Source organism: Hemicordylus capensis, chromosome 10 (assembly GCF_027244095.1).
Source record: "Hemicordylus capensis ecotype Gifberg chromosome 10, rHemCap1.1.pri, whole genome shotgun sequence".
NCBI classification, from domain to species: Eukaryota; Metazoa; Chordata; class Lepidosauria; order Squamata; family Cordylidae; genus Hemicordylus; species Hemicordylus capensis.
In genome coordinates, this window is record NC_069666.1 from 29,849,069 (window position 1) to 29,876,242 (window position 27,174).

At 51.7% G+C, this 27,174-nt stretch overlaps 2 protein-coding genes across 4 annotated transcripts in view; both read left to right on the forward strand.

The window, feature by feature from the left end:
* On the forward strand, positions 1–15,142 carry PYGO1 (pygopus family PHD finger 1). Of its 2 annotated transcripts, none has more exons than XM_053271832.1 (4): positions 1–223; positions 1,765–1,850; positions 4,001–5,371; positions 14,991–15,142. In XM_053271832.1, exons 1-3 carry the CDS (start codon positions 124–126, stop codon positions 5,084–5,086), a joined length of 1,272 nt encoding a protein of 423 aa, XP_053127807.1. In that variant the 5' UTR covers positions 1–123; the 3' UTR covers positions 5,087–5,371; positions 14,991–15,142. The 2 variants fall into 2 exon arrangements, with proteins under 2 accessions (XP_053127807.1, XP_053127808.1); XM_053271833.1 differs by lacking the exon at positions 14,991–15,142 and adding an exon at positions 6,258–11,899.
* The window catches only part of DNAAF4 (dynein axonemal assembly factor 4), a 15,335-nt gene continuing 1,375 nt past the window's right edge, over positions 13,215–27,174 (forward strand). Inside the window, exons 1-7 of one of the 2 annotated variants that reach the window (XM_053271831.1) lie at positions 13,215–13,462; positions 14,991–15,138; positions 16,335–16,468; positions 20,309–20,537; positions 22,574–22,719; positions 23,303–23,412; positions 26,104–26,257. In XM_053271831.1, coding sequence (XP_053127806.1) covers positions 13,334–13,462; positions 14,991–15,138; positions 16,335–16,468; positions 20,309–20,537; positions 22,574–22,719; positions 23,303–23,412; positions 26,104–26,257 — 1,050 coding nt within the window. In that variant the 5' untranslated portion in view covers positions 13,215–13,333. The remainder of the gene's footprint in view (positions 13,463–14,990; positions 15,139–16,334; positions 16,469–20,308; positions 20,538–22,573; positions 22,720–23,302; positions 23,413–26,103; positions 26,258–27,174) is intronic. The other variant, XM_053271830.1, reaches the window with a different exon arrangement.

The window sequence follows — 27,174 nt, forward strand, 5'->3', positions numbered from 1 at the left end:
TCCGCCCGCCTCGGCCTCCGCCGGGCTCCCCACCCCGCCCGCCCGCCCGCCGTCCTGCTGCTGCTGCTGCTGCGGGTGCCCGGCGGCGGCGGCAGCGGGGCCTGGAGCGATGCGGCGCCGGCGATGTCCGCGGAACACGAGAAGCAGCTGCAGGACCCCGGCGGTGGCGGCGGCGGCGGGGCGCTCAAGAGGCCTCCTCCTCCTCCTCCTCCTCCTCCTCGGGGTATGGCGGGCGCCGCCGGTGGGGCGGGAGTCCTCGCGCAGCAGCGCCCGGGCCGGGCCGGGCCCCCGGATCCTCGCCGCCCCCCCACGGCGCCGGGCCCTGCCCAGGCGCGGCCTCCTCCTCCTCCTCCTCCTCCTCCGCGCCCTCCTGGTGGCCGCTGCTGGGGCTGCTCGGGCCGGGGAGGCGCTCTGCACACGCCCAGGGGCCCCCCAGGGCAGGGCGGCGGGGTGGGGAGAGCCCGGAGGCGGCCGGCCTGGCTCCGTCTGCAGCAGCCGAGGAGGACCCGGCCGGCCTGCGACCGCCTCCGCCGCGGCTGCAGGGCTCGCCCAGGCCGGCCGCCCGGCTGCGGACCCTGCTGGCCCAGCGCGGCCTCCCGGCCAGGCCAAGACCCGGGAGGAGGCGGAGGAGGCGGCGCCGCTCGGCGGGCAAGCTCGGGCTTAGGACGGGTCCAGGCCGGGGGGGCTGAGCGAGCAAGTGGGGTCGGGGAGCCCCCCAGCCTCCCCCCCCTCCCTCCCGGGGGCAAGCGCAGGCCCCCGCCGCCCCCCGCCCCGGCTGTGCCCCTGGAGGACCGGTTCCTGTGGGGCAGGTGACCCTGCGGCGCCTGATGCCCGAGGACCGGCGCCTTGACTCCTGCTCGGAAGCGAACCGGGAGCCGGCGGGGAGCCGCTCGGTCTGCGCGTGGCTGCGCCCCTGACTGCCTCTGGCCGCTGGGGGTGGGCTGGGGGCGGCTTCCCTCCAGGAGCGTGGCGGGGGCCGCCCCACGTAAGCGGGCTGTGCGGGCTGGGATCGCTGATGCACACGCACCCCCCCCGCCCCGCTGCCGCCGCATGGAGGTGGGCACTGCCAGCATGGCCCCCTCTGCTCAGGACGTGCCATTTCTGGCGCCGAGGGGCGGTCGCGGAGGTGCCAGGAAAGACGCCAAGGGGCGGCTGGGAAAGGTGCCCCGGGACTGTACTCGCCCGCCCCGCCCCACATGCTGTCCCCTGGCCGTAGCACACGGGTGGGGTCCAGTTGTCCCCCTCGCAACTTGCCCAGCATCTCCACAGCTTCCAGTTCTGTTGCCCCCCCCCCCGCGCGCCCCACGGAGCTGATTGCAGCAGGCTCTCTGGCCTCCTGGCAGCGCCTGGGGGGCGGTACCTATTTGTCGGAAGCGGGATCCTGACCCCCAGCCCTAGGTCAGCCGTGAGGGATTGGCCAGGGCGAGGACCCAGCCCGAGCAGGACATGGGCACTCCCTTTGTTCTGGCCAAGCAAGCAAGCGAGGGAGGGAGGATGTTCTTGGTTGCAGGACACGGGAGGGGGTGCTGAGAGTCCAAGCACAAAACAAAGCAAACCTGGAGTACTGTATTGGGTAGAGAGGCATCGGGAATGCAGCCCCTGTGTCTGGGGCCATTTGCAGAGGGTTCCTGGGCTGCCTTTTCTCTGGCCCGCATGCTTTGTAAAACTACAGAGCCCAATGATTTGGAACCATCTGAAGGTTTCCCTGCATATCCGTGCTTTTGGGGAGATGGGTGCAGAGCTTTACCATTTGAAATCTTGCAGGTGGTGATGGTGGATTGGATGGATTAGGAGTCCCAGGAGTGCAGCTTGGGAGCCCCGATAAGAAGAAGCGCAAGTCCAACGCTCAGGTGAGCTGGTTTGTGCCGCTTGATTTTGGCCTGGCACCCAAGCAGGCGGGTCTCTTCCTGTGCAGGGGTGCCACTACCCTCCCATGCCACCCAGCAGCTCCTTGGGCACCATCTAGAGTGAGCGGGGTGTCATCTGAACAGGCCCTCTGGGTGTTGGGGGAGGTTTGGCCCCTTACTGGCCAGGTGGGGAGAGGCCCCTCCCTCTTCCAAGAATGTTTCCTGTGGCCTTGGAGGGCCTGCCTGCTGTCCCAGGAGGCTGCATCTGGAATGGAGGAGGCCGCAGGGTCCACTGCTGCAGGGCCCCTCCCAAATGGCCTTGTGTGTGAGAGCGCTGGCCTCTACTGGGAGTGTTTAAGTACCTAAGAACAGCCCTGCTGGATCAGGCCTAAGGAGGCCCATCTAGTCCAGCATCCTGTTTCACAAGTGGTCCACCAGATGCCCCTGGGAAGCCCACAGGCAGGAGCTGAAAGGGGCATGTGCAATCTCTTTCTGTTGTTCGCCTGCAGCTGGCATTTTGCCTCTGGGGCTGGAGGTGGCCTATAGCCCTCCAACTAGTAGCCATTGATGGACCTCTCCTCCATGAATTTGTCTAAGCCCCTCTTAAAGCCACCTGGGTTATTGGCTGTCACCACATCTTGTGGCAGAGAACTCCATAGGTTGATTATGCATTGTGTGAAAGTGTACTTCCTTTTGTCAGTCCTAGATTTCCTGGCAATCAATGTCATGGGATGACTCCTGGTTCTAGTGTTATGTGAGAGGGAGAAGAATTTCTTTCTCTCCACTTTCTTCACACCATTATTGATTTTATAGACCTCTATCATGTCTCAGTCATCTTTTTTCTAAACTAAATAGCGCCAGGTGTTGTAGGCTTGCCTCATAAGGAAGGTTTTCTAGGCCCCTGATCATCTTGGTTGCCCTCTTCTGCACCTTCTCCAGTTCTACAATGTCCTTTTTAAGATGTGGTGATCAGAATTGCATACAGTACTCCAAATGTGGCCGCACCGTCGTTTTGTATAAGGGCATTGTAATATTAGCAGTTTTATTTTCAGTTCTCTTCCTAATGAAGGGAATTGGCCATTTTCACAGCTGCCACGCACTGAGTCAGCACTTTCAATGACACTGTCCACCACGACCCCAAGATCCCTCTCCTGGTCAGTCACTGACAGCTCAGACCCCATCAGCGTATATGAGAAGTTTGGGGGAGGGGGTTGCCCCAATATGCATCCCTTTACACTTGCCAGCATTTAGCTGCATTTGCCATTCTTTTTGCCATTCCTTCTTTTGGAGCTCCTACAATCTGTTTTGGATTTCACTACCCTAAATCATTTGGTGTCATCTGCAAATTTCACCACCTCGCTGGTTCTTCTAGATCATTTATGAATACATTAAAAAGCACTGGTCACAGCACTGATCCCTGGAGGACCTCACTTCTTCCATCCCTCTATTTAGAGAACTGTCCATTTATTCCCACCCTCTCTTTCCTGCCCTTCAACCAGTTACCCATCCATAGATAAGCCTGTCCCCTTATCCCATGACTGTTACATTTTCTCAAGACTAGTCTTAGATGAGGAACTTTGTCATCAGTGTCAGGGAATGAAGAATGAGAAGTCATAGGTATGGTGATGCACGTGGTAGAAACGTCAAAGCCGTGGAGGATACGGGGGCTTGGATGCATTCACAGAGGATGGGTCTGTCAATGGCTACTACTAGCCTGAGGGCTATGGGCCACCTCCAGCCTTGGAGGCGGGATGCCTCCCAACCTCAGCTGCAGGGGAGCAACAGCAGCAGGAGAGAGGGCCGGCCTTCGTCTTGTGCCTGTGGGCTTCCCAGAAGCACCTGGTGGACCTCTGTGGGTAGCCGGGTGCTGGACTCAGTGGCTCGTCCGGGGCCTGATGCAGCAGGGCTGTTCTTAGGACCCTCAGTGGGCTTGTGAGGTAGCCAGACCTGCCTTTGCTGCAGATGCTCTGCTTGCCTGGAGCTGCTAGAAGGATGGAGCCCCCTAGCAGTGGCGACCACTACTTGGGGCGGCCTTTGAATAAGAAGCTGGGAAGTAGCTCCCCAAGTCCTCCACCCCACCCCAAGAAATGTCGATCTTGCGTGTCTTCTCTTGGGTTCCACATAATGCCGCGATGAACTTTTGTCGCTTCCAGGGGTCGCCTTTTCCTCCACCATCTGAATATGCGCCACCGCTGAATCCAAGCTCTGACCACCTCGTAGCTGCAAATCCCTTTGACGACAACTATCACACGCTTCCCTACAAGCCCTTGCCACCGGGAAATCCGTATTTTGCTAATCCCAGCTACCCTGGCCTGGGCGGCTACAACACTTTCAGGATGCCTCCTCACCTGCTTCCCAGAATGTCCTCGCCATATGGTGCTACTTACCCACTCAGAAGCCAGCCGCACCCATTTCCTCAGAATCCGGTGGGGATGGTCTTCAACCGGCCTCAAGCCATGAACTTTGGGCCGCACGACAATGTAGCTTTTGGGAACCAGCCACCCTACAGTGCAAATGTGAATCCAAATATCGGCATGCCCAGCCCACACTTTAGATCCAATCCTGGGGAGAACTTTGGGCACATTCCTTCCCAGAATACGACTCAAATGGTGCATCATGAGCTGCCGTTGCATTTTGGGCCTGGCAACCATCCCAATTTTCTCAGCTCCCAGATGGAACCCAGCCATTCTTACGTCTCCCTGCCAAACAGCTACAACCAGGCCAAGCCTTCCCAGAAGCAAGGCGGAGCCAAGCCCACCCCCCCTCCCCCCCAGCACGGCACAGAGGACATTGTCAGCTTGGGAAATGCTGACGGAAAAGCCGGGGCTCAGAAGATCCCAGCAAACCAAGAGAACAGCCCTTCGAAGAACGTGGAGAATCTCAACAGCAGCCATGCCAATGGGACCCCGAACGAGCCCCACCTGCCCCGGGAGGGAGGCGGCTCGGAGAAGGCCGGCAAAACCCCTCTGCACCCCAGCCAGCACGGGCATGCCTCCTCCGAGCCCGTCTACCCTTGCGGGATCTGTACCCATGAAGTGAAAGATGACCAGGACGCCATCTTGTGCGAAGCTTCTTGTCAAAAATGGTTCCATCGAGTCTGCACGGGCATGACGGAGTCGGCGTACGGCTTGCTCACTGCAGAAGCCTCGGCTGTGTGGGGCTGTGACTCTTGTATGGCTGACAAGGATGTGCAGCTGATGCGCACCAGAGACCCGGTTGTGCTGAACGCCGACGCGTGAGGCTCCCTCCCCCTCGTCTCCCCCGGATGCGAAAACGCTGGTTGCCGGTGGGTTGGCGCCGCCGGTCATCCACTCCATTCCCAGCTGCGGGCTGTTGCCTGGCCTTCCCCTTCGCTCTCTCTTCCCTGCCCAAGTGCATTAAGTTCTCGGCCGAAGAACTGCTAGGGGATGCGGGCCTGGTGACGGCCAGCCAGTCTGGTCTGTCCCCGAGTGGAAAGTGCTGCTGGAGATGGCCGAGGGGCCCTTCATGAAGACGAGCTGCCCCAGCCCTGGGCTCGCTGGCGGGTATGTATTGCCGCAATATTCTCTGCCTGCCTGCCTGCCTGCTGTGGCCTCCTCGGAGTCAGTCTCTCCTCGGCCCCCCCCTTGAGTTCTCAAGTCAGAGGAGAAGACACAGAGAGGGGCAAATCGAGCAATATTTATTTTAAGGTTATCACCGGGAATGTCAGACTCGTTGTCCACTCGCAGCTGAAGCCGTCCGGCAACATTGACCTCCGTTGGTGCTTTGGGTTTAGCACAGAGCTTACAAGTGTCTGTTTGAGAACACGCTAGTGGGCTGTGAAGGAGCCTCGTAATAACCTGTTTGGGGGATGAATGCTGCAGACTTGCTCCTTTGGACTGAGTGGCGAGTCTCATGGTTTAGGTGGCCAAAGCAGCAGGTTACGTGAAGTGCCTGAAACCCACGTCCGGCGTCCTCGGTTTGACAAGGCGGAGGCGCACGTCTCCCTGACTTCCACCCCTCCCTCCACGCCAGATCTGGGCAACCCCAGTGGCCCTCGGTGGCCATAACGTCTGGGAGTTTCACTCGAGCCGGGAGCCTTGGGCTCCATGGCACTGCCTGAAAGGAGTGAGCGTGGACATGTCGTTTCTAAGTGCTGCCAGCAACACAGGGCCAGTTCAGGGCATGGCTGCTTCGGGGCGGAAGTCCCACAGAGTCAGGGGGCTTTCACTTAAGCCTGCTTAATTTTCTCTGGCTGTTGTGCTATGTTATTGGAATTGGGCTTGAAGATTCCAGTCCTCACTGGACCGACTCGGACTCTCTCATGGAAATGAGGGATCTGAGCGGACGGAAGGAGAACCTGCTTCTCCTTGTCGCTTGTTTCTTCCATTCCGTTGCAGTTGTCACTAACTAGCTAGTTTGCTTTTGTTCCTTTCTCCCTCTGGGGTTTAGTTGTTTAGCGGCCGCCCTCAGCCCTGTTCTCCCCTGCAGTCCCAAGGCAGACTCTGAAGTGACCAGATGCGTGAGGACCATCACTTGGTCCTCCCCGCGGATTTCTCCTCCATGCTCTGGATGCCGGCTGTGATTCTGAAAGTGCCCTAGACTGGAGGAGTCTGGGATCGTCATCCTGGGAGCATTTCTCCTTGTTTCCTTCCCCGCTACTGCCCTGGAGGCAAGGCAGGGTTGGCCAGGATAGCACCATGGAGAGATCCACGGGAAACCTTGATCCAGCTCTGAATGCTGCTCAGCCCAGCCCTGCCCTGCTGGGTCCCGCCTCCCTGCCTGGAGAGCAGCAGCCTGCAAGGGGCAGCCAGAATGGGCCTCGGTGGGGGGGCTTCTTCCACTCTTGGGGGAATCCTAGGCTGGGCTGGAAGGCGGTGGCTGAACCGGCCTCCCAGGGCCGCTCTGGGGATCGGCAAGAGGAGATCTGCCAAGTCCGTTGGACTCTGTGCTGGACACCCCCAGCCGAGACGCACAAGCATCAGGCCTGCAGCGTAGCTGCCTAGTGCTCTCTCTCTCATCCAGATGCCTGAGAGAGTCGGTGTGGGGGGCAGCAGCCACACTCTGCAGGTGGTAACCGGGCAAAACTGGAAGCAAGGAACTAGCAGATGCCTCCTTGCCCCCCCCCCCCGTGCCACTTTCCTGTGCTTTGTGATGCAGTGCCATTGTGGCTGGGGATTGTGGCTGTCCAGCAACATCTGGGGGCCCCGGCTGTGAGACTGCGTGAGGGAGGCTTAGCCAAGAATAAGTTGTGGGGGGGTTCTCCCTCTCGCATCACACTCGAACCAGGGGACATCCCATGAGACATGATTGCCAAGAGATCTAGGACGGACAAAAGGAAGTACATTTTCACACAACACATAATCAACCTGTGGAATTCTCTGCCACAAGATGTGGTGCCAGCCAACAGCTTGGACCTAGATAAGAGAAGGGTCTAGATAAATTCAGGGAGGAGAGGGCTATAGGCCGCCTCCAGCCTCAGAGGCTCGATGCCTCTGAATCCCAGTTGCAGGGGAGCAGCAGCAGGAGAGGAGGCGTGCCCTTGCCCCTTGGCTGGGGGCTTCTCAGAGGCATCTGGTGGGCCACTGTGGGAAACAGGATGCTGGACTGGATGGGCCTGTTTGGGCCTGATCCAGCAGGGCTGTCCGTACGTTCTTCATAAGCAAGTATATAAACAAGTTCTAGCTGGTCCTGTGAGATCTTGAGTGATGGTGCACCCTTTCTTGGTTTTAGGAAGCCGGAGCTAGCTGGCCCAACGCCTCCCCCCCCCCGCCCGGTCCAGCTTGTAATCCCCGGTCAAAAGAACTCCTTGGTTCATAACTACCAAAAGTCAGATATGGGAGGGGGCCGCTTCCTCCTGTGGGCCCCCTTTCCCAGACTTCCTCTGGCTTTAAGGTTCTGCTTGGAAGCCGCGGGCCTTTGGGTCCCAGCAGTGAGTGCCCTGCTCTAGAGCCTTCCAGCAAAACCGCCGGACATGTGCAGTCCATCGCGGTGGGGGTTGTCTTCCCTGAAGAGCAGCGCCTGGGGGGGTCCTGGCGGGGGGTCTCCTGCCCAGGGGGTCATCTTAGCTGTTGCACCACCACGGACGGCCCTCGGGATGGAGGGAAGCAGCTGCCCGTCCCACAAAAGACAAAAGTGCCGCCTCTGGCTGGGTGGCTCGACTCTCGACGGAGTCAGGGCTGCGTGTGGGTCTCGGGTTCCGGTGCAGGATGGCGCTTGCCGTGACTCGGGGCAGCCAGAGTCTGGTGGGAGCCAGGGAGCCTCCGGGGAGGTGGCTCTGCTGGGCCACAGCCTGGGGACTGGCTTGTCCTGGCGCATCCTGCAGCAAGGAGCCGCCCCGCCCCGCCCCGCCCCTCCCTGGCCGCCCACTCCGGGCTCCCCTTGCAGCCGCCTGCCCCGCTTTTCCTGTGGCGCTTCCCCTCACGAGTCACATGCGCATTTTGTGAGCCGCCCCTTGGAGGAGCTCCTCGGGATTGCGGGTTGGCCAGCTGGAGGCCTTTCCTCGCCCACCACAGCCGGGCACGGAGTGCTGCATGTCGCCGCCGTGACGCCCGAGCGCTCCACTCCTGCTGCCCCTCTGGCTGGCCCGGCAGCTGTGCAGAGGTTCCAGGGGGGGTGTGTGTCTGCCTGCCACGGAAGGCAGCCCTACCGTGAGCGCCTGGGGGGGCCCTCTCAGGAGGCAGCCGCCTCAGCAACCCGGGGCTGGGGCCTTTCTCCCTTCTGCCTGTGGAGGTGGGCTTGAAGTGGCAGCAGGACAATCTGTGTCAGCCGGAGAGGAGAGAGCAGAGCCGGCGTCTGCAGGGCCCCTGCCACCGACTCCTGGCAGCCCGGCCTCTTCTGCAGAACTGGCTCCGGAGCGCGCCCTGTGTGTGTGTGTGTGTGTGTGTGGCCACGCTGGCCCAGATCCCAGCCGCCACTCCCCCCCCCCCCCCGCCCGAGGAGCTGTTCCTTTCCCAACCTGCAGCCAGCTGCTGGGAGCAAGAAGGCCTCATTCTGACACCCCTCCCAGGATGGAGACTGGGCTGGGGGACTGGCCGGATTTGCACCACAGTTCATCCCGGTGGCCTTGACTTGGGCCGGGGGTTAGCCGCGCCTTCTGAGCTGAGCGGAGGGTACCTCTGCATCCCTCAGGCCGGTGAGCTGGAGGCGTCTTCGCTGCACAGGAGCTGCTGCTTCGGGGCCCCGCTGGCAGTCATGGGAGAGCAGTAGCGGCCCGGCGGGGGGGGGGGGGTGCGCATGCGTGCCAAAGAGGCCCCGCTGCTGCTGCTGCTGCTGCCGCCTCGGTTTCCCGGCAGCAGCTCAGATGGCTCCGCTCTCTCCCACAGTGCCTGCAGGTTGGCCATTGGTGCGGCCTGGGCAGGGAGGGAGGGAGAGGAGCCACCTGGGCTGGCCATGCCGCCTTCTTGGGTCTCCCCCCCCGCCCCCGCCGGCTTATGAGGAGTGGCTGCTGATGATTGGTTGCTCACTCACAGGGCTTGGGGTGGGTGGGTTGACCTGCCTGCAGCAATGGCAGGAGAAAAGATGCACTCAGCAGGCAGCAGCGAGGCCAGACCTGCTTGCTCAGAAAGTGCCTGGCAGACGCGGCGTCACTGGAAGGGACCAGGCCCCAGGCGCCCTCCTCCAGCCAGGGAGCCCTTGCAGCCCCCGCCGTGTGGGCCACAAGTAGCTGGGGCCAAGGGAAGCCACAAGGGGCTTGGGCCTGAGCCGGGGGGCGGGGGGGCGGGCCAGGGCCGCTCAGGGCACTGCTGCAGGGAGCGGTTCCTGGCACAGGACTGGCTTCCGCTTCTGCTGAGCACATTGGCCCTCCGTGAGACCGGCCCTGCAGCCCTCGGGGCTCTTTGCTCCTGCCGCGGACCCGGGAGGGCCTGTCCGAGGGGTCTGTAGCTCCTGCCGCAGCTGCAGACCTTTCCCCGCCCCGGCCAGCTGCTAAGTGTGGGTCTCCATTGGAGCCTCTCCCTCCTTCTGGCCATGCAGCCGCCTTGGCTGGCCCCTCACGTGCCGCTCCTGAAGTGGTGGCTGCTGTGGGTGGACTGCAAGCAACAGGCCAGGCCCCTGAGCCCGGGGTCTTTGCCCCAAAGGAGGGCTTTCCGGGCGTGCCATTTGCCGACGCCGCCCTGCCTGCTGCTTGCCCCTTGGCCTCCGCTTGCGGTGCCAGGCTCAGGGGTTGGTCCTCTGGAGGGGTCTGCTTGGCTGGCATCCTGGGATGCGCCGCGCACCCTGTGGCCTGTCTGCCGGCCAGTGGGGCTTTGGATCGGGGTTCCCAAGAGGCACATGGTGCTAGTGCCCCAGGGGGTCCTTGGAGGGCTCCCAGGGGGTGCTCGGAGCAGCCCTCCTGCCTCCCCCCACTGCGGCCGCTCTACCCGTTCCCCATCTGAGGATCGCCAGCTTGAAGCCTCAGCGGAAGGGGGGGAGGAGGGAGAAGACCCCCCTCGGCTGGACCGGCAGGCTGCAGAACTTTAGCTCGGGCTGCTGCCATTGTGTTTATTATTCCATCAGGCCGGCTTATGAGTGACTCCGTGTGGATGTGAGCAGCAGGGACGGGAGCAGCCTGTCTAAGTGTTCCACTTAAATTTCTGCGTTTATGTTACGGTTATGAGACGGGCGACTCCAGTCACTGGCTCTCATCCACATGGAGTTACTCATGAGCAGGCTTACTGAAAGTACCTGCTCAGCGTGACTGGTTCTACTGATCCCAGAGGGAGTGCTCGTGAGTGGCAGTCTCAACGCAAGCTGCTGCTGCCTGGAGTCACCTATATCCATTTGTGGGGGGCACACACTCAACACGACGTGCTCTGTGGGGTGAAGGTTTATGACGAGAGAGTACCCTTGTTCAAACAGGCTGGGCTCCAGGCTGGAATGGGCTTGTGTGGGCCGCTCTCGGCGGTGGAGGGTCCCTTGTTGCCCAGCTCCAGCAAGGAGTGACCTGGCCACAGCAGCCACCACGGGCCCAGGAGGCTGCTCTGGGGGGAGGAGGAGGCGGCCCCCATCTGGCAGCCTGGGTTGCAAAGGGCCCCCATTCTGGCTCCAACCCTCTGGGCGTTCAGGAGCAGCATCGGGCCCCTGATCCCAGGTAGGGCTATGATGAGATCCTTTGAGAACTCTGTTTAAAAACCCACCATTCCCCCTTAATTGTTTCAGGCTTGTTAATTATGGGGGTGGGTGGGAAACACACTCTTTGTGTTTTACGAAGCCAGTGGTCTTCGGACTTGACACTTTCCCACTTTATTTCAAATTAATAGTAAATGTTATTACTCCATGCTTAACAATACATGTACCTCTAACTCTATCCAGAAATATAGCCTTGCTTGTTAGTAATGTGTTTGTAACCTTTTTATACTTAGCTGGCCATGTGTCTCTTCTGTTGCACGCAACTTAATGACTGTTTCATATTAAAACTAGCCTTTCCTAATGTACTGCTTACATATACCTGTCTTGGGATATCAGTTCAGTACTTTTATACAATCTCAAATGTGTTCCACATTGGTGACATTTATTTTTGCAATGACTCTTAAGAACTAATTAGAGCATGTTTGAAAGAACACATGCATTAGTCCTGTGGTGTGCGGCAAAGTTCATGTATGTAATTCAAATTGGAAACGAGCTTCCAGACTTTGTCCTTTATTATTCCCTTAGTAAGAAATGGAAATTACTATGTAATACCAATGATTCCATGTCATGGTGTGTGTTCAGCTACACTATGAAGAATAGGAAATCTGTTTATGTCTCTGGATCGCTAGCTGGGCTAATGTGACAAACTGAGTTATAGCAGGTGATGATAGCCACTGAATAAACCAGAATTTGTGTCCAGTGTAAATGATGAGTTAAATGTTTCAATGTACAATGCTGAAAAATGGGTGCCCATATGATTGTATTTTCCAAATGGCAACCCTGTGTTCATTTATTTAAAGATGTAATAATTTTGAATTAATGTTTTCAGGATGTTCATTTGGAGAGGAGGGAAATGGTGTGAGAAGTTGAATTTCATTACTTATCACAAAATCTTTCAATTTTGTTTAAAAATTGAAGCCAGAGAGAATTAAGTGCTTGCAAAGTGAATTGAATAAAGACTTGTCAAGTCACTTGGTAAAGGAGAATTGGATGTGTTCTGTTTAAGGAAGAGGTGTCCAATCTTGGCAGGAGCCCAAGTACCTGCCTCCTCTTTCCATCTCGGTGGTGGTTGTTGAGGAGGACCGTGGGGGTTGTGTATAGCTTCGCGAGCTGCTGGCTTTGACGTTTGCCTGACTCCCTTGGTCACTGGATGGGCAAAAGTATCCGTTCACTTTTCCAAGTGAAAAGCCACAAGGCTTCCCATGGCCAGGGACCGGGCGCAGTGGAGTGCTCTGCCCAGCTCCGGGCCCTGCTTTCATTGGTAGCGAAGGCGGCAATCCTATGCACACTTACTTTGGTGGAAGGTCCCACTGAATGTGGCGGAACTTGCTTCTGAGTAAATCTGTACAGGGTGCAGGTCACCGGTTGGCTTTTCGTGATGCAAGGAGCAGCCTCCAAGAGTGCAACCTTCCCCAGATGACAAAGCAGTGCCGTCTGAAGCGGCAGCAGCTGCTGCTGTTCCCCGCTTGCTCCCTGCATGGCTGCCGTGCACTGGCTTGGATGCCTTGAACTGTTGCCCCGGGGCTGCCAGAGCCCATAGATGTGCAGGAGTGGGTGGGGGGAAATGCTGCCCGTCAGGCTGAGGAGGGGATGGCATCACATTCTCTGCTTGTGATGTTGGACTTCAGGTGCTGTCACTGGGCCAACGGCATATGCATCGCTGGGCTGTGTGTGGACCTTGGCTCCTGAACAGGGGGGTGGGCCTGCTGGGCTGGCGCATGCGCGCGCACACACACGTCACAGGCTCACTTGGCTCTTCTTGCTGGCCAGCCTGAGGCTTCCCAGCCAGAGTTCCGAGATGTTGTTCACTACAACTCCCAGCATCCCCAGCTGCAGTGGCCTTTGGCTGGGGATTCTGGGGGTTCCTCTTAGAGCCAACGCTGTTCCCAGCTGCTGCTGCTGGACTACAAGTGGGGCTCTCAAACTTGGGTCCTCCCCAGATGAGGTCGGACTGCAACTCCCACCGTCCCCGGCCACAGTGGCAGCCCAATGCCTCTCGCTTTCCCCAGCGGCCATTTATTGTGGGTAGAGATGATGGGAGTTGTAGTCCGTCAACAGGGCTCTGAGAATTCAGTTAAGGGGCAGGCTTCAAGCTGTCCTGCAATGAAGCTTCCAGCCGCTCCCCCGACGGGAGCCTGGTGGGCTGCTCCTGGGCCTGGAGAGGCTCTGGCCCCGCCGCGGGCGGCCTACCTCCCAGCTATCAGAAAGTCCCCATGATTCCCGGGATGCCCGGCTGGCAGGACTGCAGCTCCCAGCATGCAGTGGGGCGGAAGGGTGCGCATGCGCACGCCCTCTCACGGGAAGCGCCAACCTTGCGTCGCTTGCCGGAAGTGCTTGTTGGGAGACTTGCCGGAGCTCGTAGCGTAGCAACGGTGACGCCGGCCGGGCCTTTGGCAACCACAACCGGGCGGCGGGGCGCCATGCCGGTGTGGCTGCGCGACTACAGCTGGGAGCAAACGGCCTCCGCCGTCTACCTGGCGCTCCCTGTGCCCGCGCACGGCGTCCGCCTCGGCCGCGCCGGCGTCTTCTGTACCGAGCAGTACCTCAAGGTGGGTGGCTGCCTGCCGTGCTCCCTGCTCCCGAGAAGGGGCGGCGGCGGCGGCGGCAGCGGGGCCCTCGGCGCCTTCCCGTGTCGCGGGTGACTGAGGCCTGGCGCGGAGATGAGGGCTCCTTCACATCTGCGTCCCGCCCCTCCCTCAGAGGCAGCCCTTGATGCTGGGGGTCCTCCGAGGCGGCGGCGGCGGCGGCAGGGCTGGAGTCTTGTGGTGCTGCAGCGCCAAGAAGTCGCTTGTTCAAAACTGGGGGAGGCTAATCTTTTTTTAAAAACCAAATATTTCTTCGCCCAGTGCATAATTAACCTGCGGAACTGGCTACCACAGGATGTGGTGGTGAGTGCCACCGGCTCTGATGGGGATGAGGCAGGTTCAGGAACTGACGCCTCGTTCTTGCAGGCCGGCAAACGCGTTGTCCAAACACGTCTCTCTGGAGCCCCTACGGATATTACCCCCCCCCCCAATTCAATTTTTATTAATTTTAACAATAGTAATATTGTCATTCATTACAAATACACACAAAAAGGTGGATTTCCCGCACACATCTCTTCATGAATCATTAGCTATCAAGTTTACCCTTGCTATAATAATAATTCAAAGCATAAATTTAAACCCTTACAAACATAGCTAATCTACCCAACCTGCAGTTTTTTGCTAAATTTCAAACCCTGCTGTAAAGTCCATAGTAGGAAAGTAATTTTTTAGATACAACAAGTATGGTTTCCAATCTTCTTTAAAACATTCCAAGTTTTGGTCTCTTATTAGTGTTGTAAGTTTTGCCATCTCCGCATATTCCAAAATTTTTATCAGCCAGTCTTCTTTTGAAGGCAGTTCATTACTCTTCCATTTCTGTGCATATATAATTCTGGCCGCCGTAGAAGCATACATAAAAAATGTTAAATTAGTTGTAGAGATTACACCTTGTGTTATTCCCAGCAGGAAGGATTCTGGCTTCTTAGGAAATGTCATTTTAAATATTTTCTTTAACTCATTATATATCATATCCCAATAGGCTTTAGCCTTCCCACAGGTCCACCACATCTGAAAAAAGGTGCCTTCAGAATGTCCACACTTCCAACATTTGTTTGAAACATTTTTATACATTAATGCCAATTTTTTTTGTGTCAGATACCATCTATACATCATTTTATAATAGTTTTCTTTTATAGCATAACATGCAGTGAATTTTAAATCATTTTTCCATAACTTTTCCCAGGCTGCCATTTTATATTATGCCCCACATCTTGAGCCCACTTTATCATAGTCATTTTAACCACTTCCTCTCTTGTCTCCTCCAGAAGCAACAGTTTATACATTTTAGAAACTAATTTTTCATCATTTTGACATAATTCCTTCTCAAAATTTGAAATCTGATCCTCAAATCCAACTTTAAAGTCTTTCTTATATATCTCATTTAACTGATGATACTAAAACCAATCTCTTTCCAAATCTTGTATTTCAGTTAAACTTTTTAACTTACAATGAGCCCCTGCGGATATTGATGTCGCCTCCTCTTCCTCCTCAGGTGAATTCTCCTCCATTTTTATTTGAAGCCATTCTGTATGCTCCAATAGATGATGTCCGCAGCACAGCGAAAATCGAGAAGGATTCCATCTTCTTCACCTTGTATAAAAAAGAAACAGGCATGTGGAAATCCCTTGTTATGGCAAATGGTGAGTTTTACATTGGAAGGTTCTCGTTTAATTCTTGCATGGTAACTTACTCTAGAAATTCATCTGCAACCAATGCAAGTAATATAAACCATGCATTATTTATCATCATGTAGCAGACTTAAATGTGAAGTGTTTTACTGCAGCCCATCTGTGGTCTTCTTCTTAAGCATATGAGGGTCAGGATGATGGCAAATATTGCAGTTTTGGGGACAGTCCACAGGGATTCGCAAATTGAAACTTGGCTCACTAGCCAGCCATTATTTGTGGTAGCCACCAGTCCCTTCTCTTCCCTCAGGTCCTCTTCTGGCATACAGGCAGGAGAGAATAGAATCTTCTGTCATTTGTTCTGGGATATGGAGATGTGGGGAGCCCTCTCCTCCTGCTCAGAAAGATTTCTTGCTGTTCCTTGCCATTTCAGAAATGGCAGTGAAAATTAGACCACTGGGGAGGAGATCCGTGTGGTGGTGCTGGGTATCCTGCTCACCAGAGGGCACTTGCTGTTGGCAAATGAAGTTGTGGATGCCCAGGCCCACCTGGCTGAAGTCAATGGCATTTATGTTAGTTGGTGTAGCTTGGTGGCTTTATCCCCTTTGCTCGTTTAATGCAAAGAGGTCTGCTTGTGCGTCGTCCCTGAGCACTCTGATCTATCCCTCTGGGCAACTCGCCAAACCTCACTTCTGCTGTACAACCACCACCTTCTAGCCTAAACGTGACATCCTCCATTGCATGTGAGAGTTCTGCAGGGACGTCTGCACCTGATGCTCTGCTGTGGCTTTGAAAAGGGGACACATTCCACAAATGTGTGGGCACAGAAAAGCCACGTTAATCCAGTCTTATTGCTAATCCCTTGTTGCTAAGGAACTTGTTACCCCCGGAATGTACTTGTGTGTGGAAGGTTGTTTTTCTTTTCTTTCTGGAAAACCCTTTTTGCTCTAGGAGCAGATTGAAATGATGCCTAGAAGCACTGATTGATTGCAACAACTGCCTCCTACTAGTTGCCAATTTTAAAAATCTATAATGAGGCAAGAAATAACAAAAAACAGGGCAACATCTGCCATTAAAAAAAATCTGTAGTGAGGCAGGAAGTGACACAGGTTATTTCCTGCATTATAGACTGAAAAAAAGCTCTTCAGTTCTAGGTTTTGATTATTTTCATTCCATCATATTTAATTGTTTGTTGAAATGGTTCTCTTCAGGTGACAAAAAGAAAATGCAGAAAATCCGAGAGGATGCTGTTCTCAAAGCCCAAGAGAGTGCAAAAGAAGAAGCAGAACAAAAAGCTGTTCAAAAGCGAGAACGTAGCAAATTTGCTCTGGAGGCCACATTGAAGGTAAATCAAATGTCATTCTTACCTGCAGAAAAAACATAACTTTGAATAACTCTCAACTTAGGCCGACTTGGACTCCACTATTTCTGCAAAGTCTATGGAGGAGGTGTCTAGCAATCCTTCTTGCAGTATTAGGTTCGATCAGTTTTAATCTGTGACTCCTGAAGATGTGGACAAGCTGCTTTGAGCAGTATAGCCTATCACCTGTTCTCTGGATCCTTGCCCAACTTGACTGCTTCTATCTATCAGGGAGATGGTTGGAGGTGGGCTAGTTAATATCATAAATGCATCGCTGAAGGAGGGTAGGGTGCCTCCTTGTTTGAAGGAGGCAATGGTTAGACCGCTCCTTAAGAAGCCTTCCCTGGACCCCTTAGCGATGGATAGTTACAGGCCAATCTCCCTTGGTTGGGTAAGGTGATTGAGAGGGTGGTGGCCCACCAGCTTCAGGCAGTTTTGGAGGAAACTGAGTACCTAGACCCATTTCAAACTGGCTTTAGAGCTGGCTATGGGGTTGAGACAGCCTTGGTCAGCCTGATAGATGACCTTTACCGGAGAATCGACAGAGGGAGTGTGACTCTGCTGGTTCTTCTGGATCTCTCAGCAGCATTTGATACCATCAACCATGGTATCCTTCTGTATTGCCTGGGGGAGTTGGGGATAGGGGGCACTGCTTTGCAGTGGTTCCACTCCTATCTCTCAGGTAGATTCCAGATTGTGGAGCTTGGTGACAGCTGCTCCTCAAAATGAGAGCTGTTATATGGAGTCCCTCAGGGCTCCATTCTGTCACCAATGCTTTTCAATATCTACATGAAACTGCTAGGTTAGGTCATCAGGGGATTGGGTGCTGGGTGACCCAGGCCTCACCCTGGTATCTCAGGTGGAGGCTATGGCCAGGAGTGCTTTCTGTCAGCTTTAGCTGATTCGACAGCTGTGCCCATTCCTTGAAGAGAATGACCTCAAAACAGTGGGCATCAGCTGGTAACCTCCAGGCTTGACTATTGCAATGTGCTCTATGTGGGGCTGCCTTTGTACATAGTTCGGAAACTTCCATTAGTTCAAAATGCGGTAGCCAGATTGGTCTCTGGGGTAACCTGGAGAGACCATATTATGCCTATATTGAAACAGTTACACTGGCTGCCGATATGTTTCTGGGCAAAGTGCTGGTTATTACCTTTAAAGCCCTGAATGGCTTAGGTCCGAGTTATCTTAGAGAATGAACATAGGAACATAGGAAGCTGCTATATACTGAGTCAGACCATTGGTCTATCTAGCTCAGTATTGTCTTCACAGACTGGCAGCGGCTTCTCCAAGGTTGCAGGCAGGAATCTCTCTCAGCCCTTGGAGATGCTGCTAGGGAGGGAACTTGGAACCTCAGATACTCTTCCCAGAGCGGCTCCATCCCCTGAGGGGAATATCTTGCAGTGCTCACACATCAAGTCTCCCATTCAGATGCAACCAGGGCAGATCCTGCTTAGCTAAGGGGACAAGTAATGCTTGCTACCACAAGACCAGCTCTCCTCTCCTAAATGCCTTCTGCATGATCCCCATCACATGTTAAGGTAATCTGAGGAAGTCTGTCTCCAATTACCACCGGTTCTTCTGGTGGCGACTCAGAGGCGGGCCTTCTCTGTAGCGTTTCCTGGGCTATGGAATGCACTTCCGGCAGAAATCCGTAACTTGAGTTCATTACTGTTTTTCAGGAGAGCCCTTAAAACCTATCTCTTTGGCCTGGTCTTCCAGGGTTTTTAAACTGCTGTAAACTGTTTTAAATGTTTGCCCTAGTTTTCTAGGATTTTTAACTGTTTGAAAGTTTAATTGGTTTTATTCTGTTTTTATCATTTTTAATTGTTAATTGATTTTAATTGGTTTTATTCTGTTGTAAACTGCCCTGAGCCATTTTGGAAGGGTGGTACTTAATCAAATTACATTACATTACATTATAAACTATACCACAGATGTATTCTGAAAAATATTGCTTAAGATGATATAGTTTGCATGGAAACCTTAAAGTTTACACCTTCTGAAACTGCATCAAGTACATTTGTATCCTCACACCTGAACTTGTCTCTCTTTCTAGCATTTTTCTTCTTCCACTGCTATTAAGGTGAAATCCTGTCCCCTTTCTTTTATGGGCTAATGCATACCCTGCCCCCTTCAGTACAAGTGGACCATATTATCTGTGGGGGTTCCGTTCCCACAGATTACTGCATGTAACAAAACAGCGGATAATGAGTCATTGGACCTATGGGAACACAGGGTTAGGTTCCCAGACTAAAAATACCCACCAAAGTGGGCCAAATAAAGTACCCCATCGTGCCCCGTGGGTCTCCTGGCATCCAGCAATGCCCGCCCCCCCAGTCCAAAATGGTACTCAAAATCGCAGGGTTTTTTTTGCTGAAACGAGCCACAATATGGCTTTGGTGGCCAGAAGTTACCGCCACAGTCACTTCCAGCCCTCTAGGAACTGCGTATGTAAGTTTTAACCCTTTTGTATCTGCAGATACGGAGTCAATTAGACATCCCTGAATAAGTGAAACCGCTGATATAGAATCCGCATATAATGAGGTTCTCCTGTACATCTTATGTGGCATTCCCAAGCATATTAATCTCTTGCTCCTTCTCCAGATCTTTTCCCGTCCTGCTATAGCCCCAGGCTCTCTGACCCCATCATCTGTGCACCTCTATCTTGCTCTGTGTTTAGTGCAATTTAACCTTCTGCCTTGGTTCTTTAACCCCTCTTCAGGACTATACACCGTTCTTCTCAGCACAGACCTCATCAGCATGCACCCTGTCCTCCTCACAGTGCTGCTCCCCTCTCCCCTTCCTCCAGGTTATCGTGTTCCCAGTCAGTTTACTTTTTGATCATCTCTGAACTCTGATGTCTTCCCTTCCCCTTTACCTTTTCCCAATCTATTTTCCATTCTCTCTCTCCCTCTCCTCATCTGAGCAATGACCCAAGCCTTTCCCATCCTCCTGGGCTAAGCTCCAGTGAGTGGTCTCCCCCACTAGTTTTGTTTACAAAGGATTGTGGAAGAGAGGAGTCCTAATGCAAGCAAGCAGCAGCATGCAGGAACCCTGGCTGCCCACCTGTAGACAGTTGATTGCCGACCCAGATGGAAAAATGAACGAGGAACCGGATTTAGGTCTATATGTCTGTTTTATAAATGTCTGACCAAACATTTTATTATTTATTTATTTGATTTATATACCGCCCCTCCAAAAATGGCTCAGGGCGGTTTACAACAAATAAAAACAATTAAAATCAATTAACAGTTAAAATTAAAAACTAAATAAATTAAACAGTTAAAATCATTTAAACATTAAAAACATTAACATTAAAATCATTTAAAACCAGCATTTTTAAAAAATTAAACCATAAATATAATTCAAAGCCTGAGTGAATAAACGTGTCTGCAGTGCCTTTTTAAAAGTTGCCAGAGATGGGGAGGCTCTTATTTCAACAGGGAGCGCATTCCAAAGTCCAGGGGCAGCAACAGAGAAGGCATTTTCTCATGCTTCTAACCCTCACAGTTGCATTGCCATTGTAATGGGGTGTAGCATGGAAGGGATGTGACTGTTTCTGCTTTAGTTCTCTTTGCTAAAATTGTGTGGCTCAGCACAATGGCCCTCTGAGGTCTGCCGGCTGCTGCCCTAGTTCAAATCTCTGCTCTCTGAACAATCCCTGTGACCTTGACAACTCTCACCTTGTCCATCCTTTCTGGAATCTCCGTGCCCTCTCACTGAGTTGCCCCGTGAATGTAAGAGGTGGGTATTGAAGGACTTTGCACCTCCAAGTGCCACAGAAGTGATGGTACAGGGTTGATGTGTCTGTAATTCAAACAGCTAGAAGAAGCAGAAAGAAAAAGAATAGAAGACATGAAAGAGGAGGAGCGGAAAAAAGCCACTGAGGAGCTTGAGAAATGGAAAGAGCAGAATAAGAAGCAAAAGGAGGTGCAAGAAAAACAGCAGCTGCATCAGAAAAAAGAAAAAGTGCTACAGAAAACCAAGCAAGAGAAAAGCAAAAGGAAGCCTTCAAGTAGAGGGACATCTAAGCCCAGCAGAGTGACAGGAGGTAAGCTTTTCCCGTGGTGTTAAAAGCAAACTTTCCAAATGTGGATGTCCAACTTCTTGAGCTTGTGGAAACCTCTGTGTTCTGTGTTACAACCTCTGAACCTCTGTGTTGCCTGCTCAGTAACCAAGTAGTTCTGTTCTTTCGTACTGATTCCAGCTATTTTCCTTGCTTGCTTCACTGTTAGCACAGAGCTTTGCTCTTCTGCTCCATCTCTTACTGAACTAGGGAAGACAGGTTTCTAGTAGCGGAGTCTGTTTCCCTGTATGATGACTGAGCAGCTATTGACAGAGGCTTATTCGAGCTCAGCTTTTATCACAAGACCAAGCCTTGCCTTTGTCCAAACGCTGAAAGTGGTGGTATATTTCTGTACAAGCACCATTCTTGCCCAGCCTGATTAACAGCTTCCCTTCTTAATAATGTATGGAAGATCTGAGAGAGAAAATAAAACCTCTGAAACATGGAATGATCAGGTTAATAACGCAGTTACTAATTGGTATAATACGCCAAAGAGTACTTCATTACATTTTGACCCATTAGGAACATAGGAAGCTGCCATATACTGAGTCAGACCATTGGTCTATCTAGCTCAGTATTGTCTTCACAGATTGGCAGCGGCTTCTCCAAGGTTGCAGGCAGGAATCTCTCTCAGCCCTATCTTGGAGATGCTGCCAGGGAGGGAACTTGAAACCTTCTGCTCTTCCCAGAGCGGCTTCATCCCCTGAGGGGAATATCTTGCAGTGCTCACACATCAAGTCTCCCATTCATATGCAACCAGGACAGACCCTGCTTAGTTATGGGGACAAGTCATGCTTGTTACCACAAGACCAGCTCTCCTCTTGGAAGAAGGCAAGAAATCTATTTCCTCAGATAACATTGTGGAAAATTACGATTTGCTTATTCAGTCCTTCAGTCAGGCCAATTTCTTGCAGAAATTTGTGGCCAAACCTAATAAAATGACTTTCAAGTCTAGACCTTATCTATCTAAGACCTGATCATGAATGTGTGACTACAAAGAAAGCTCTCATGTCCTCTTTTATTTGCTATAAAAATAACCCTTCTGTTAATTCCAACCAAAAGTTGTTGGAAATGAAAAGAAATTTATAAAGTTCTATTGAAGAGGGAAACATGGGCTGCAGAGCTGGAAATGTGGCAGCAGTTGATCATGGATGTCAAGAGTAAAGATTCTATTAGTTTTTGGTGGATCACTGCTGGCTGATTTGACTCAGGTTTGAATCACATGGATTGTTCTATTGGGAAGTTGGGAGTCCTATTTCCATTCATTATATGGAGCACAATTCCACATGGGATCTAGTCTCTGAGAATGTCCAACATTGACCTCTGGTGTTGGTTTCAGAGATTAGATATCTGATTGCTCAGCTGAAGTCCAGCAAGGCATCAGAGAATGATTGTATCCTGGCAGGACAAATCAAATCCAGTGTGGAATGGAGGGCTCTTGTATTAGCTGCCCTTATATACAGTAGATCAAAGAGCCACCTCATGGCGCAGCAGGGAAGTAACTTGCCTAGGGCGCAAGAGATTGCTGGTTCGAATCTCCGCTGGTCTGTTTACCAGACTGACGTCAGACATGAGGGTGCTGGTTTAGCTCCCGAGCAGGGGCCGCGCAGCCCCCGTTTGGGAGTTAAATGGCCACTGCGTTTGCGGTGCGGCCAGGAGCGGCTCAGTCATCAGATAACACGCCTAGCTGGAGATTGGAGCAGGATGTTGCCGCTTCCTTCATGAGGCATGTGTAGCAGTGTGTACTCTTGGGCTTGTACTCCTCAAATACCCCAGAACACTGGATGTTCAGAAAATCCCAGATATTTCTCTCGTTGGTATGCTTATAAATAAATATGCCTTTTAATGAAGCTGCGACCTTGTTAGTTTTATTTATGCTCCTTCTGAGTACTGCCAAGTACATCAAGAGGAAGAATTTTTACATCTATGCCAAGGCTGCTAATTTCCTCCCCATTCAAATATCCTTTTATTGTGAATTGTTGAATTGAAAAATAAAGTGGTTTCTATCTTAATTATTGCAGCTGGAATTTCTGGAAATATGTTTTCAGAGAAGGTGAAGGAGGAATCTGTCCCTGCTCCTCGGCCTGCTGGCAGCGTCCTAATAAACTTCACCCCTCGTGCCTTTCCTACAGCTCTCAGAGAATCCAGGGTTCCAGAAGAGGAGGAGGTAGAACCAATTCACTGTTTTACTGAGACTTCAGAGTGTTCTCACAAAGTGCTGAAAAGTGGGTTAGGACAGACTTGCTGTGGTGGTGTCGTTGTCCCTTGCCCTTTTCAAAAAACGAGTCTGCATGGCCATATCTGCTTTGAACTGCTGATGGGTGTTCAGCTTAAAAGACACAGAAACCATCTGAGACAGTCACAGGATGGTGGAGGGCGCGGGGTTGTCTTGCCAGTCACTAATAATGACACAAATGCTTTCCAATGGGACAGTGTCACTTCTTCAGCCCTATTCCACAAAGCACTTGAAACAGCAGTAGACATGCTAGTTAGGGGTGGGGCAGAATTACAGAGGGAAGCGTCTCGTTGGCCATTGGAAAATGGACTAGGATTCTGGATGACATGGACCTTTAGTCTGATCCAGGAGGATTCTTCTCATGTTCCAAAGTCTGAATTTTTAAAAAAAGTATTCACGTGTCCCATAACATCATGGGTATTGCCGTTCAGGAACACATATACTAAATGACAAGTAAATATACTTGCACTATTTCTAGGCATGAAATACAAGTGCACGTATCTTTTACTCACAGTGGTTATGTAAGCAAGCAGAAGCTTTCCGAGCAATAAATGCAGATATTGCTGAGATTGATGATTTAAAAGAAGAGGAGAAGAACCCAGAGTGGTTGAAAGACAAGGGAAAGTAAGTTTGGATGTTGTTTCAAGAGATGTATAAAATCACTTATCCCACAGGTACTAATGAGGGGAAAGGGAATTGAAAGGTGGCAAGCTTGAAAGCAGTTGGGGGCTGGGAGAGCTGAAGGGCCACCTGTGCCTTCTGGTCAGTCTCTCAGGCCCTGCTCTACATTTCCCGTGCCTTCAGGAGTGAGGCAGGTGGGCAGGAGAGAAGGGGGGCCTTTTCCGTTGCAATGCCATGGCATTTCCTCCTCAATAAGTAATAATCATAATAAATAATTAAAAAGTGCTGGCAAAATGCTGGGTTCAGGGGCGTGTGTGTGTGTTCAATGCAGGGTCCTCATTCTTGGTTGATTGACTTAAGTGCCGTCACGTCGGTGTCGACTCTTCGCGACCACATAGAGAGATTCTCTCCAGGATGATCTGTCTTCAACTTGGCCTTTAAGGTCTCTCAGTGGTGCATTAACTGCTGTCGTAATCAAGTCCATCCACCTTGCTGCTGGTCGTCCTCTTCTCTTTCCTTCCACTTTCTCCAGTATTATGGACTTCTCAAGGGAGCTGGGTTTTTGCATAATGTGTCTGAAGTACGATAGTTTGAGCCTGGTCATTTGTGCCTTGAGTGAAAATTCTGGGACATGGAAATAGACATAGAAAAACAAGGTATGTTTTCCAAAAGATCTTTGAATTCAGGAGGAGGTTCCAACCTTGAATTGGTATGTTGAGGGATGCCAAAGGACATATAGTAACATTCAGAGGAGATCAAACAGAGATGGAAGGAGTATACTGAAAATCTGTACAGCAGGGATGTCAGCAGGGACGTTGATTTGTTCTGTGGTCCATTTGGTGGTTTTCCTGGCTGTCCATGGTATCCTCAGAAGTCTTCTCCAGCACCAAAGTTCAGATGTGTCAATACGTTTTCTATCTTGCTGCTTCAAAGTCCAGCTTTCGCATCCATAGAGTGTCACGGGAAAAACCACTGTCCAAACGATTCTACTTTGTAGATACAGACACACCACGGCATCTAAATATCCTTTCCAAGGCCTTCATTGCAACCCTACCAAGTGCTAGTCTGTGGTGTATTTCTTGACTGCTGGATCCTTTACTGTTGATGGTCAGTCCTAAAAGGCAAAAACTATCCACCACTTCAATGTCTTCATTCTCATTTCTGAGGCTGGTTGTAATTAGTTTAGTCTTCTTTACGTTTAGTCATAGTCCCATTTTTTTCACTGTGCTCCTTGACTTTCATTACTACAGCTTGCAGATCATCCTGCAAGATAGGATGAGCCAGCGTGGTATAGTGGTTAGAGTGCTGGACTAGGACCGGGGAGACCCGAGTTCAAATCCCCATTCAGCCATGAAATTAGCTGGGTGACTCTGGGCCAGTCACTTCTCTCTCAGCCTAACCTACTTCACAGGGTTGTTGTGAAAGAGAAACTTAAGTATGTAGTACATCGCTCTGGGCTCCTTGGAGGAAGAGCTGGTTATAAATGTAATAATAATAATAATCCGCATTCTCAGCTACCAGAGTGATGTCATCAGTGTAGCGCAGGTTATTGATGTTTCTTCCTCCAACTTTAAAACCACTCTCATCTTCTTCCAATCCAGCTTCTCTCAGTATATGTTCAGCATATAAAATGAATAAATAAGGAGAAAGTAGACAGCCCTCTCTTACTCCTTTGCCGATCTGGAACCATTCTGTTTCATCATGTTCTGACTGGACTTCTCATGAGAACAATGAGATGTTCTGGGATGCCCATTTTCCTAAGGATATTCCACAACTTGACATGTTTGATGCAATTGAAGGCTTTTCTGTAGTCAATAAAGCACAAATTGACTACTTTGTATTCTTTGGCTTTCTCCATTATCCAGTGTGCATCAGCAGTGATGTCTCCTGTTCCTTGGCCTTTTCTGAAACCAGCTTGAACATCCTGCATTTCCCTTTCCACATAGGGCTCTAATCTGCGTTGGATGATCCTGAGCATTATTTTGCTAGCATGTGAAATTAAGGATACTAGCTGACCTGGCACAGAGCATCTGTGCCCCTGGTTCTCCCTGTCTCCTCCCATCTTCATTTTGTGTACCCTCCCTTCAGCCCCATTTCATCCTCTGCTGCTTCTCACAGCTGGCGGCCAGCCATGAGCCAGGTCGCCGCTTCTCCTCCTCTGGTGTCACGAACTCTTGCAAGAGCTGCCACAAATGGGATTAGCAACAGGTATGTTTAGAACTATATATATAGATTGTGCGATGGTTTGCGCAGTCTGTTCAGTCTTCTTTCTTTGGTATGGGTATGTAGACCGACCTCTTCCAATCTGTTGGCCACTGTATTGTTTTCCAAATTTGCTGGCATAGTTTGGTTAGATCCTTGACTGATTCTTCTTCTGTTGCCTGCCATATTTCTGTAGCTATTCCACCAATTCCTGTAGACTTCCAACTTGGTAATGACCAGAGTACTGATCTAACTTTATCTTCCCGTACTAGAGGTTCTTGCAAATAGGGATTATCTTCTAGAGTCTCTTGGATGTTGACGATCCCATTCCTGGGGTCCTCCTAAACTTGTGCAAGAATGGCAAGAGCTCTGTCATTTCAGAGTCCTGTATTGAGCTCTGGAAAATGCCTTATATAGTGTGTCCTGATTTAAAACTTATTAGAAATTCAGAAATAAGAATCTTAAACTGTAATTTTACTTTTGTCTTCATAGTAAAATGTTTGCAACCGGAAACTACCTTGCTGCCGCCAATGCCTATAATTTGGCAATTCGTATCAATAATAAGATCCCAGCATTATACTTGAATCGAGCTGCTTGCCACCTGAGGCTGAGAAATCTACACAAGACAATTGAAGATTCATCTAAGGTATTGTCTATCTGGGGTTTGGGTGTCCAGCAAATTGCTATTTTATACTCCATTGTCACACAGCCATGACTAAGAACATAAGAAGAGCCCTGCTGGATCAGGCCCAAGGCTTGTCTAGACCAGCACACGGTTTCCCACAGTGGCCCACACCAGGTGCCTCTGAGAAGCTCCCAGGCAAGAGGGGTAGGCATGCCCGCTCTCCTGCTGTTGCTCCCCTGCAACTGGGATTTAGAGTGTTACACAAATATAACACTTTTCTATCAATGTATCACATCCATATTTCAAATGAATTTGGTGGGTTTGTTTTCTATAGACAAAAAAAATGTTAAAATCAAACCTAAGAGATGTCATTTTGTATACTTCCGTAAAATGTGTGTGTTTACTGACAGCAGCACCTGTTATTCTGCACTCTGTGCATGGCCTTCACTTGTGCCCTCCTAATCAAAACAATTAGGCCATCTGCACCAACCTTAACCAGATGGTGGTCTGTCCATGACAATGGGCAAATCACCAGAGTCCCCACCCATGGAACACCACCCTGTTCAGAGTGAAGGATCAGATAATGCGTGTGACCAGCAATATGCATCAGTCCCGAGACCACTTGGGATATGCCCATAGTCTTCATGGACTGCATTCCAGAGCCCTGGGGCATCCACAGAGAAGGCCTGGCCCCAGGCCACTCCCCAGACGAGCCGGTGGCAACCATAACCGGACCTCCCCAGATGATCTAAATAAGCAGCAGTGTTCATGACAAAGAAGATGATCACTTAATTACCATTGGCCTAAGCTGTTCAGGGCTTGATAATGACTAGCACTTTGTATTTCACGAAGAAACATAGCAGCAGCCAGTGCAGTTCTTTCAGAATCTGTGTGTTATGGTCCCTTTGGGTTGTCCCAGAGACCAACCTTGCTGTTAC